The sequence below is a fragment of the Gallus gallus genome, chromosome 3 (assembly GCF_016699485.2).
Source record: "Gallus gallus isolate bGalGal1 chromosome 3, bGalGal1.mat.broiler.GRCg7b, whole genome shotgun sequence".
Taxonomy (NCBI): domain Eukaryota; kingdom Metazoa; phylum Chordata; class Aves; order Galliformes; family Phasianidae; genus Gallus; species Gallus gallus.
In genome coordinates this window covers 87268241-87280336 of record NC_052534.1, presented here as the reverse complement: position 1 = coordinate 87280336, position 12096 = coordinate 87268241, and the positions used below count along the sequence as shown (strand labels likewise).

At 38.6% G+C, this 12096-nt stretch overlaps 1 protein-coding gene across 1 annotated transcript in view; it reads left to right on the top strand.

Moving 5' to 3' along the window:
• Positions 1 to 8563, top strand: part of HCRTR2 (hypocretin receptor 2) — a 33591-nt gene extending 25028 nt beyond the window's left edge. The window contains 4 exon segments of the mRNA NM_001024584.1: positions 2971 to 3191; positions 4600 to 4721; positions 5814 to 6014; positions 8095 to 8563. Coding sequence (NP_001019755.1) covers positions 2971 to 3191; positions 4600 to 4721; positions 5814 to 6014; positions 8095 to 8288 — 738 coding nt within the window. The 3' untranslated portion in view covers positions 8289 to 8563.
• Positions 8564 to 12096: the final 3533 nt, after the last annotated feature.

Below are 12096 nucleotides of genomic sequence, written 5' to 3'. Positions count from 1 at the left end.
AAAATCTTCCACTTCAAAGTTAAAAGAACAGGAACACAGAATACCCCCTATAAGCCAGAATCAGAATCTTAGTGTGACATCTTTGTAGCACATGGCAAGTACACATTGCAGTACTACACCTCACAGCTAAATAGATTAAATCTCTTTAAATAGAACAAGCTATATCCAGGTATGAAACTGGCATTTCTGTTTTAATTGAATGAGTAGGAATCCTCATTTAACTGAGTGAATAAAAGAAAGTGAGTAAGTGCAAGGCTTCCTTCCCTTCCCTTCCCTTCCCTTCCCTTCCCTTCCCTTCCCTTCCCTTCCCTTCCCTTCCCTTCCCTTCCCTTCCCTTCCCTTCCCTTCCCTTCCCTTCCCTTCCCTTCCCTTCCCTTCCCTTCCCTTCCCTTCCCTTCCCTTCCCTTCCCTTCCCTTCCCTTCCCTTCCCTTCCCTTCCCTTCCCTTCCCTTCCCTTCCCTTCCCTTCCCTTCCCTTCCCTTCCCTTCCCTTCCCTTCCCTTCCCTTCCCTTCCCTTCCCTTCCCTTCCCTTCCCTTCCCTTTTTTGGTTTGTGTTCATACAGACTTTTTGTTTAAAGAAAAAACTACCAACAACAATACAAACTGGTTATTATGTATCTGTCTCTGTTTTGCTTTGTTGTTTTCCTGTTCATTTTAACATAACACTGCCGGATAATCCAATAGTTGTAAATCAGTTTTGATGGTGTACATCAATACACATTTAAGGGCTCCTCCTCTCTGCAAGGATACTATTCATGGAAAAAATACATAATAGCTATTCTAGAACAATTCTGCATGTGCATCTTTTTAGTTTAGAATAAGTGTTTCCATTTTAACTTTTGTTTGTTTGTTTGTTTGCTTGTTTGTTTTTCCTGAAAAATATATCCAAAATTTCATTCTCTTCTGGTTAGTTTCTGTGGATAAGACCTAATTTTAAAATTCCACAATAGAGGATGTGAATTCCTCAGATGATTTTTAATAAGAACCATTTTACACTCGTGGGACTCATCATCCTGTAGACAATTGCATTACTTGTTATAGAATTATACTTCTACCCAAAGGTTTTCACAATGTGTAATATTGAAAACATTATAAATTACAAATTTCTCTGAGAAAATCCTAGACATCCATGGTCTTGCATGTGTGGCTGCACACAGGAAATAATTTTGAAGAACTGAAACAAAATTGCTTTATTTCACTTGACTTGTATAAGAACACAAAAAAACAAACACTGAGATATCTTTTTCATAGCTTGGTGCTACATCTACCCCTTGAAAGTTGTCTATGATCAACTTAACTCTTCCTATGTCTTGACACTCTTCTGTGATCCTCCCTTCATCATTGAATATCCATTCAGTTTTGAAGATTCTCGCAACAAGATCCACATTTTAGCTGTAATCTCTTTAACTGCTTCACTGTCGTCTAGATTGTGCATTTGAATATTTTATGACTAATGTTGGTTTTATATCCTCATTTTCTATCACTGAAAAAACTGTGTCATAGCCTAAATTAGCAATATATTGTAGAATAAAATACTGTCATATGAGAAAACAGTTAACGTATATCTTTGTAGCAAAATAAGTACAGTAGTAGGGTTGTTAAGTATGATAATCTGAAGATATCAACGCAAGTCAGCTGGTAACAAAGGGTAATTTTAGTGCATAAGTTGGTATATTTGGATAAATGGCAATCCTTCAAATATGTCTGAAATCTGATTTGTTTCCCCCAGCTGTGTAAATTAATATGATGGCAGTCCGTGGCTTGGACAGATACACTCTTAGCTGGGTAAGGAACTGGCTGGAGGGCCGGGCCCAGAGAGTGGTGGTGAATGGAGTTAAATCCAGATGGCAACCGGTCACGAGTGGTGTTCCCCAGGGGTCAGGGCTGGGGCCTGTCCTGTTTAATATCTTTATTGATGATCTGGATGAGGGCATTGAGTGCACCCTCAGTAAGTTTGAAGATGACACCATGCTGGCTGGAAGTGTCGATCTGCCTGAGCAAGGCCCTACAGAGAGATCTGGACAGGCTGGATAGCTGGTCTGAAGCCAATGGGATGGGATTCAACAAGACCAAATGCCGGGTCCTGCACTTTGGCCACAATAACCCCAGGCAACGTTACAGGCTTGGGGCAGAGTGGCTGGAAGACTGTGTAGAGGAAATGGACCTGGGGGTGTTGATTGACGCTAGACTGAACATGAGCCAGCAGTGTGCCCAGGTGGCCAAGAAGGCCAATGGCTTCCTGGCTTGTATCAGAAATAGTGTGGCCAGCAGGAATAGGGGAGTAATTGTCCCCTTGTACTCAGCACTGGTGAGGCCGCACCTTGAGTACTGTGTCCAGTTTTGAGCCCCTTGCGGTAAGAAAGACATCAAGGCCCTGGAGTGTGTCCAGAGGAGGGCAACAAAGATGGTGAGGGGTCTGGAGCACAGGCCTTATGAGGAGCAGCTGAAGGAGCTGGGATTGTTCAGTCTAGAGAAGAGGAGGCTCAGGGGATACCTTATTGCTCTCTATAACTACCTGAAGGGTGGTTGTACTGAGCTTGGGGTCAGCCTCTTGTCTCGTGTGACTAGTGATAGGACTAGAGGGAATGGCTTCAAGCTGCACCAGGGAAGATCCAGGCTGGACATTAGGAAATACTACTTCTCTGAAAAGGTGGTCAGGCACTGGAATGGGCTGCCCAGAGAGGTGGTGGAGTCACTGACCCTGGTGGTGTTCAAAGAGCGTTTGGATGTTGTGCTGAAGGACATGGTTTAGCGAGAACCATTGGGAAGGGTGAATGATTGGTTGGACTGGATGATCCTGTGGGTCTTTTCCAACCTTAGCAATTCTATGATTCTATGATAAAATAAAATATTTCTCCATACAAGTTTGTCTTCACATGTCAATATGTCTATTTTTCTTGTTAAAGCTACTTACATCGCTCATTTTTCAAGTGCCAATGATAAGGATGCCCCTTATTCTGTCCTTTTTAGATCCCTGGAACTTCTTCTGTCGTTCAGAAAAAATGGAAGTCTCTGCAGTCCTCAGCACAGCAACGAGGGCTGGGACAGTCAACAAAGTCAAAGATCAGTGCTGTGGCAGCTGAAATAAAACAGATTCGTGCAAGAAGGAAAACAGCACGTATGCTAATGGTTGTCCTCCTGGTTTTTGCACTTTGCTATCTGCCAATTAGCATCCTCAATATCTTGAAAAGGTAACTTTTATCCCAAAATATAAACACTTGATAAAGTTTTCTGCCTAAAATCAGTCCTCTGTTATGAGAATCTTAATATTCTGACAGATACTTTTGAAGGACAAAGCCTACTTATTTCATGAAAAAGAGACTGAAAATAAGCATATATTTGCAAGAAAAAAAATGTACTTAACTCATCTACAGTACTGAAAATCTTGGACAGATTGCACAAGCCTTATTAGTAATCTCTTCCTCATGAAAGAGATCTATCTTATCTTCTCATTAAAACTTGCCATTTACATGGGATTACAGCTTGTTTGCTGTAAATGAACCCTGGAAGTGCACTCCCCTAAAAAAGCAGCTGAAAGCTGCCAGGAGAAAATAGTGTAATGGCTTAGCCCCAAGGACTTTTACCCAAGCTTCATCAAGTACTGTTTTGAAACCCAATTTGGATCTATTTTTAGGATAATCCTTCAGTTTTTCCATTAAGCTGTTGGTTTTTGGTTTTTGTTGTTGTTTTAAAATTTTTTACCCTTTTCTCTACTGCTCATTTGAGATGTAATTGTTTACACTGTTTTTGTGCAGAGCTTGACAAGTTTTGATACAGTTACATCTCTTGAGACCACTGGCATATTGATAACTAATGACATATAGCAGAAGGTTTGATCTTGAAGCCGTTAACTGTCTTCAAGAGGCAAAGGATCCTTAAAAAGAAACATTGTTTTGTTGGTGCTTGAGAAATATTTGATCTTTAAAGTTGGATATGAAGGCTAGAATACATCCCACTGAATTCTGACATTTTTCTCAGGTCTGATTTAAGCATTTTTCATTCTGAGATCACTCAGTAGGCAATACAGAAATAAAGAAGTATTTCCAGAAGACAACTCAGGCTCCATCTAATCTAAACCATAGAGGGACTACAGAGGCTGCTTCCACTACACTAGCAGAGTAGGCCTGCAGGTAGATGTGCTTTTAAATAGAAAAAATTAGGTGTAAAGAATCAGGGCAGATTTCTCTGGAGGACAGAAGCTGCTATTGTGGCATTCATAGCTCAGTTCAATGCTTTTCTAATTCCACAGACATCCTGTTGGATAATGGTCCCAGTGCTGGAAACCCCAGTTATATGAATTGGTCAAAAACATTTCCTATCTTATCTAGCACCCACTGATGTTGCTACATAGCAGAAAAGTCATGCATCTGCATTTTTCCAAAGTGCTTATGTTCTATATTGTGCAAAACTACCAATAATAGATGCTGATGCATATGGAGAGGACTTTTTTCTCTCAGGCAAACAGCAGCACTGAATCAGCTTTTCTGTGATACTGCAAATAAGTCATCAAAGGGAAAATTAGGCTAGAATTTGGCAACTACTCCTTTTTATATGATTTCTAATTTTGCCATCTTCAGGTTTGCTTTTCTTTTTCTTTAGGGTTTTTGGGATGTTTAATCATGCTGATGACAGAGAAACTGTATATGCCTGGTTCACATTCTCACACTGGCTTGTATATGCAAACAGTGCAGCCAATCCTATTATTTATAACTTCCTCAGTGGTAAGTTGCAGTTATCTAGAATTCAAATTTAATGTATAGTTTAAATGTAATGAGCCATAGCAAATAAGAATAATGACTGTATAACATCAGCTGAGCTCCTCCAGTGAGGGCTAGATCTTCTTGGAACAAGTTTTCTGATGAATCCCATCATCTTCTATCTATCTATAACTAAACAAAACAGTGCCAGGGCTCAAGTCCAAGTGCTTGAATTCAACTGTCCATGTCATTAATTTGTTGGAGAAGTCACTGGCATTACTTCAGTCTGAAACAATTACCATTCTCCTAAATCACTGGATAATGTCTGAGAGTTAGCACAGCCCAAAGGCTGTCCCCATTTGGTGTTTTGTATGTAGCTATCTGGTTCTGGAGGTTGCAAGTGTTTAATAATACTTATGGGGCCAGACTGTGCCAACTAGTTTCAAGGTCAAAGAACCAGTCAGGATGCTGTTTACTTACTAGTATACGTTTGTCTTAGTTTGTTATTTATCTTATTTGGCTATGAGCTGCAAAACCATGACCAAAACTGGTGGTATTATAGCTAAACGCAGGAACAAAAACATCTGTTAATCCTCGCTACTTGTTTTCCTTTTCTGTCGTTGGGCTTTTTTTTTGTGTATGTGTGTATGTGGTGTCTAGTGTGAGGATGAACAATTTATCCCAAGCTCTGAAAGCAGACTAATGGGCTGTTGAACAGCATTTTAAAAAAAATTATTGAAATTGAAATACGGAATAACCTCTCTCATTTCACATGTAAAGTAATGACACAGACATTTAAGCCTACTATTGCTCAATCGTTTTTTTTTAATGTGTTGTTAATCAAAAAACTATCCACACCTTAGTTTCATAGGTTCTTCTACTTTGTCCATCCTGTCTTGCAAAGAATTATTTAGACTTCATACCATACCTTACATATTTTGTCTTTCTCTAAGCCATTTAAAATGTCATTTGCTGCTTCAGTAGTGCTAGAAAAGCATGTTAATGTTCTGGGTTAATTTTGCAATAGATAACTCCTTCTTTTCTAAGCTATAATGTTGACTGAAACATGGTTTACAGTACAATTTTTTGTCATTACTCTTTTCTTCTGCTTGACAGGGAAGTTTAGAGAAGAATTTAAAGCAGCGTTTTCTTGTTGCATCTTTGGTATTCACAGTCACCATGATGAACGGCTTACGAGAGGTCGTGCCAGTACAGAGAGTCGGAAATCTTTGACCACCCAGATCAGCAATTTTGACAATGTTTCAAAACAGTCAGAACATGTCGTGCTGACCAACATAAACACACTTACGGCAAATGGTAATGCACTTATTACCCACTGATAGTATCGTCGTCCCCATGTCTTTTGATGCTGTGCTAGTAAAAACTAATTGTGCATAGAACAGTCTTTGAGCATAATGAGAAAAAGTGTTCACAATTAAGAACTGACAGCAAGAAAAGTAAGTTACAAAATATATTTTACAGATTATGCCACAACTTTGATAATATATTTATGAATCAAAATTTCATTTAATCTCCTTCAAAATCAGAGCTGCAATTGGAGAAGGCATAGAGTAAAAATATTTTGTTTAAATATTTTCTTTGGGTCTCTGCATCCTTTAATTTCCTAAGTAAATACAGAACAGGTAGCAGAAGATATGAAAATAATTTTCTGTGGTGTTGCAGTCTGTTTATAAACAGATACATTTTACTCAGTACTAATTAGCTGAAGTTATAGAATATTTTATTACAGATACCTGTGTTAGCCAAAAAAAAAAAAAAAAAAGAAAAAAAAAAGTGTAGATTGAAATACCTAAATGTCCTTGGCTATTTCAAATGATCTGCTCACCAAGAGTTCTGATGTGAGTTGAACTGATCAAATAAAAAATTGGCATGAACTTCTCACATTTTATGTTTTTTTCCGATTGGATAGGTTTTTAAATGTATTCAGAACCAGTGGAGAAGCCACTCTTTATTTTTCTCCAATACAGGTTGATGAGCACAGTTAAAAATGAAAGGCAGAACTTGTTCAAACTTTGCTGTTTCATGTAGACACTAAAATGGCTGTGCAATTCTCTAGTGTTGTGAATAAGTGGAAAATGACATATAAATTATTATTTTATATTTCTTATTACATTATACATTATATACCAGTAGGATTTTACAAGAGATGGAATTCATCCCTGCTCTCCTAGATATGTGAAAGCTGGTTGTCTAGAAGTTATGTTAGGCTAAGACTATATAGCTATATATTGATAACAGAGAGCTTGGTATGTCCAAGGACAGATAATCAATTTGTGATACAAGTATCTAAAAAGAATGAAATTAATTACATCTGAAAGTGTATGTCTTCCACTACTGCAGAAGATTCACCAGGTGACTCAGACAGTTCAATTTCAAACCATTAATGTTAATTATCCAGAAATAGGTTTCTGCTGGATGCTTTTCTGAACCAACACCTGAAGGCTGATTAGGATACTTCACAATGTCTAAAACACTTTATACTAAAATGCTGGAAATCAAATCCAGGAAAGAACTCCTTCTATATGATGATATTAAAGAGAGTATTTTCTTTCTTTCTTCCTCTAGGATTGTAGAATGGGATTTTTATTCAATACCTATATGTACATACAAACAAATGCTCTAGATGTTTAAGCAACCAAAAGAGATCTAGACTCAATTAGGTTATGTAAACACAGGTGTCAGAAGCTCCCTATGGAGTTTTTTCCTGATTTTTAGGCATACTGTTACTGGTCCGAAGCGTGTTACACTTGCTATCTCTACATGCAAAACTCATATGTCTAAATGGACACGAATGCTTTGCTAGAAGCACTGACACCCTATAAACACAGTCAACAGTGCCTAAAAAGCTTTTCAGCTCTCTCCAAAGTAGGCAGCTGATGGTTGGTCATTAACTACTGTCTACTCTACACATTTTGACAGGGTTAGCCAGATTTGCCCTTCTCCTTTAGTGTTGCCATTTCCATATGTATGGCACAAGCAAGATCACAGCAGTGAAACCCAGATGGCAGTGGGACTGTAGGTGATGTTTTAGTCTATTATTTGTCATCACTCTCTTGTGATGACAGTGCTCTCTCTCTAGTGCTCTGCTGTTCACAGTGTCACATGGATAAGGAACAACAGGGCAATTTACCAAATAATGCATATTAAATAAATTGAACATATTTAAAATGTTTAAAAGTTTAATACATCAAAAATCCCCTAAGGTTTCAGGCAAGAAGTCTTAAAATTTACAGTGGAATTTGAAACATTTTCTGGCAGATTATTTTGTTAGTAAATCAATACCTCTATACCATTCAGAGAAATTGCCAGTTGCAAGGTGAGCCAGCCAACTACCTGTTACAAGCAGTAAATTCATCTTAAAATTCTTATCTTACAGGTATTACAGCTACATTCAGCCCTTTGAAGTCAATGGAACTGCATCTCCACATACCAGGGGTGAACGTGTCTTCAAATTTAGATGAAGCAGTGAGAATTTCTGCAGGATGTACTGGCAACACAGAGAATGCAGAATGGGATAAATTTGTCCCTAGTGTAACTAAACTTACCTCAATGGAATTACAGCAAGGATGACTTTGGCTCAATACAGCTGAGAATGGCATTTGTTTTTAGCTGTGTTACAGACTAGAATAACTGGACAAAAGGATTCCTGCAAAACGACTGCCTCTTCTACTTCTTCTCAGTCTTATGGAAACCTACTTACCTCAGTATGAGCTAAACGTCTTTACAAGTCTTTTTAAAGAATGGATTGTATCATACTTTGTAAATACTGTAGATATTTATTTTTATATATTTTAGATGCTGTGGAATGTTCTAAAATGTACCATATAAAGAACTCTATGTATTTGAAAGAAGTCTCAAACATTTATTTATATCCTGTTTCTATTAATGAACGACTTATTTACAAGGAATACTTACTTATGCACTAGTGCTATTCTAGAATTACTTTGCACTTCTTTTTCTGCTGCTTCACTTGTAGTAAATTCTGTATTAAGGAAGTTTCACTTCAGATTGATTTTGGGAGATTCCAGACTGCTTTTCTAAGCACAGAAATGCTTCTGAGATGTGAATTCAAAGTGCTGAAAGTCACACATATTTTCAAAAAATTACACTAAATAGCCAGTCTCTTTTTCTTCAGATGAGTGCCTAAAAAGTAACTACTTAAATAAAACTTGCATGACGTTCAAAGGTGCTATTCCTACTCAGGCCACTAGGAATAACAAGTGTCAGCACTTCTGAAGAACTGGACATTTTAACTTTGGTAATTCATTTTAGTCCATAATGTCTGCAAGTGCTGCTCCAGAAGATCTCCCTGAAGACCCTTAAAACAGAAAACACTGGTTATTTTGCTTGCTCTCACAGTTTCTCTCTCAACTGCCATTTAATACCGATGATACAAACACTTAACAATTTTATGTGCCAAGAAAATGTCAATTTTTGAACAATTAAAATAAAGTATTTCTCTCTGGAAATTTAGAGGAGATATTTCATTGCTCTAGCAGATGAAGTACTCACTCATCTACTTTTCATTTATGGGAGAAGCTCTTTGGCCTGGGGCTTCCTACAACATACTGTAGTATTTTTCCTTGGTGAATGAAGATGATACATCAGTGGAGATTTAGTGTACTTCGGTTAAAGGCCATTGACAGTTCCTGACTCCTGCAGCCCTTTGACATGCTGGAAATTGAGGATCTGGCCTTACTTTTTTCTTTTGTATGAAAAAAAAAAAATCTTTTTTCTCCTCTTAACTCTCTTTTCTGATTTTCACATGTATCCTCAAAATATTATGACACTATTAAGAACTTATTTTATTCATAATTAAAACTTCATATTCTTTTGTGTGAACAATATGAGATGCAATTTATTCACTGACAAAATCTTTTTTTTTTTTTTCCAGCCAGAGTGAAAGGCATATCTTTCAGATACAAGTGATACAATCAGAATTTATCTAAGGTTTGAAATTGTGAAGGTGGGTGCAATGTCAACTAATTCTTGCCAGAACATCAAATATGGTTACCCAGCTAAATATTTTATTATCTTGAAAAAAAAAATCATCCAAAATGTGGGGGTTTTCTGAAAGAAATACTTTTTTCAGGCAAATATTTTTATTTCTTTATTTATTCATTTTATTTTATAAAATTTGAGAAATACTTAGATATCTTTTTCTGGAAGTTTTCTTTGAAGATAGACCCTACACTGATAATGGAACATACTGAAGAAGAGAGAAGTGGATATTAATAAAAAGAAATAGCTGAGAGAAGACAGCGTAAGATTTTGCAAGTGATACAGAATTTAATGCCTTTTGCATGTGGCAAAAATTAAACCATCTTAAGCATCTGGACTTCTCCTGACATGTGAGTTAATACTTAAAATTAAATTTTGAGAGAACTGGAAGAGAAGTTGGCTGACAATCACATCATCTTTACCAAATCAGAGCATTTCAAGGTAAGGTGTGCGATGAGAACTGGTTGGTGCTTTAACACTATTTCTACCAAGCTTGGAGCATCCCTGAGAGTAAGAAATTGAAGAAAGGTGGCAAAAAGCCTGTGTGGGTGAGTAAGAAACTTGGATAAACTGAAAGGAAAGAAGAGGATCTGTAAAATGTAGGAGAAGAGCCTGTAAACCTGGAAAGAATATAAGAATGTTGTCAGGGCCTGTGGGGATGCAACAAGGAAGGCTATAGCCCTCTTGGAATTATTCCTTGCAAAGAAGGTAAAGAACAACAAGAAAGGTTTTTTAAAGTACGTCAACAGTAAAAGAAAGACTAGGGAAAATCTGGCCCCCTAATAAATGAGTTGGGTACCTTGGTAACAGGAGACACTGAGATGGCAGAGATCCTGAATGCCACCTTTGCTTCAGTCTTTAATGATAAGACTAACACTCAGGAATCCTAGACCTTGGAGATATGAGAGAGAGTCTGGGTAAAAGAAGCCTTTCCAGTGGTTGAGGAGGATCTGGTCAGAGAGCATCTATCCAAAATCAACACAAACAAATCCATGGGCTCCAATGGGATGCACCCACATGTGCTGAGAGAACTGACAGAGGTGATTGCTGAGCTGCTGTCTATCATTTTTGAAAGGTCTTGGCAAATGGGAGAGGTGTCTGTAGACTGAAGGACAGCCAATGTCAATCCAGTTTTCAAAGAGGGGAAGAAGGTGGATCCGGGAAACTAGGCCAGTCAGCCTCACCTACAACCCTGGAAAGATGATGGAGCAATTTGTCCTGGATACCATCTCCAAGCAATTGGAAGAGAAGGAGGTTTTCAGGAGCAGTCAACATAGATTCACCAAGAGGAAGTCATGCTTGACCAACCTGATTGCCTTCTAAGATGTCATCACTGGCTGGATAGATGGAGGAGAGCGGTGGATGTTGTGTACCTTGACTTCAGCAAAGAGTTTCACACCGTCTCACACAACATCTTTGTTATGAGACTTAGAAAATGTGGGATAGATGAGTGGATAGTGAGGTGACTTCACTCGTGTCTTGTTGCTGAATTGTCAAGTTGCCTGAGAGTTGTTCAGGAATTGAAGAAAATTACCCACCTATGTATACATGTTTTTCTTAGCTTATTCCTTGCAGGAGTGTATTTAAACTGGAAAAGTGAAACCATACTTTAGCTCTCATTTAGCTACAGAGAAGCAAACTCATCTGACTTATCACCGATTATAAAAAGACGTGGTTGGTTTATCTTTTACTAAGTAGTCAAGTCGGTTTCTGACACTTGTGCTTCAAGGGGTTGTGTTTTTTTAAATATGTATCTTAGTGAAATTCCTAGCAGGTATATACTCACTGTTTGTTCCTCTGGTCTGCTGTCCAACATGGTCCACAGCTACACTTTTCTCCTTTATAGACCATGATTCAGTCCCACATATGAGATGAAAATAATCAAAATCACTTCTGAAGCACAGTGAAAAGTGCTTACAGAAGATGGTCGAATGTGGCAACAGTTAAACAAAACTGAATGATTGAAAAGGAATTTCAGAAGGGATTATAGGAAACAGGCAAAGCCATGCTCTGTTTGTTCCTCCTGAAATCAAGTGCTAGCTGAATACAGGAGGAATACCAAATTGCATGATAAACGCCTAGGAACTACCTCTCACCTAGAGGCAGTCCAGCTCAACTGCTACTGGAAAAAGACAAATGAGAAGGGTATAACGAATGCAGCAAGGGAAGCTCTGGGTGTGGGGAGAGGCTTGGGCTGCTCCCGCCCGAAGGAGGTGGGAAGAGGAAGGCACGAAGTCTGCCCGGGCGGGCTGTCAACTCTGCCTCCTCCGCCGCTGCTGCGGCCCCCGCCGCGCTCCCTCGCGTCCCTCCCCGCTCCTTCCTCGGGAGTCGGGCCGGGCGGGGCGGGCGCTGTCCCCGCGCCGGGTGCTGAAGGGGC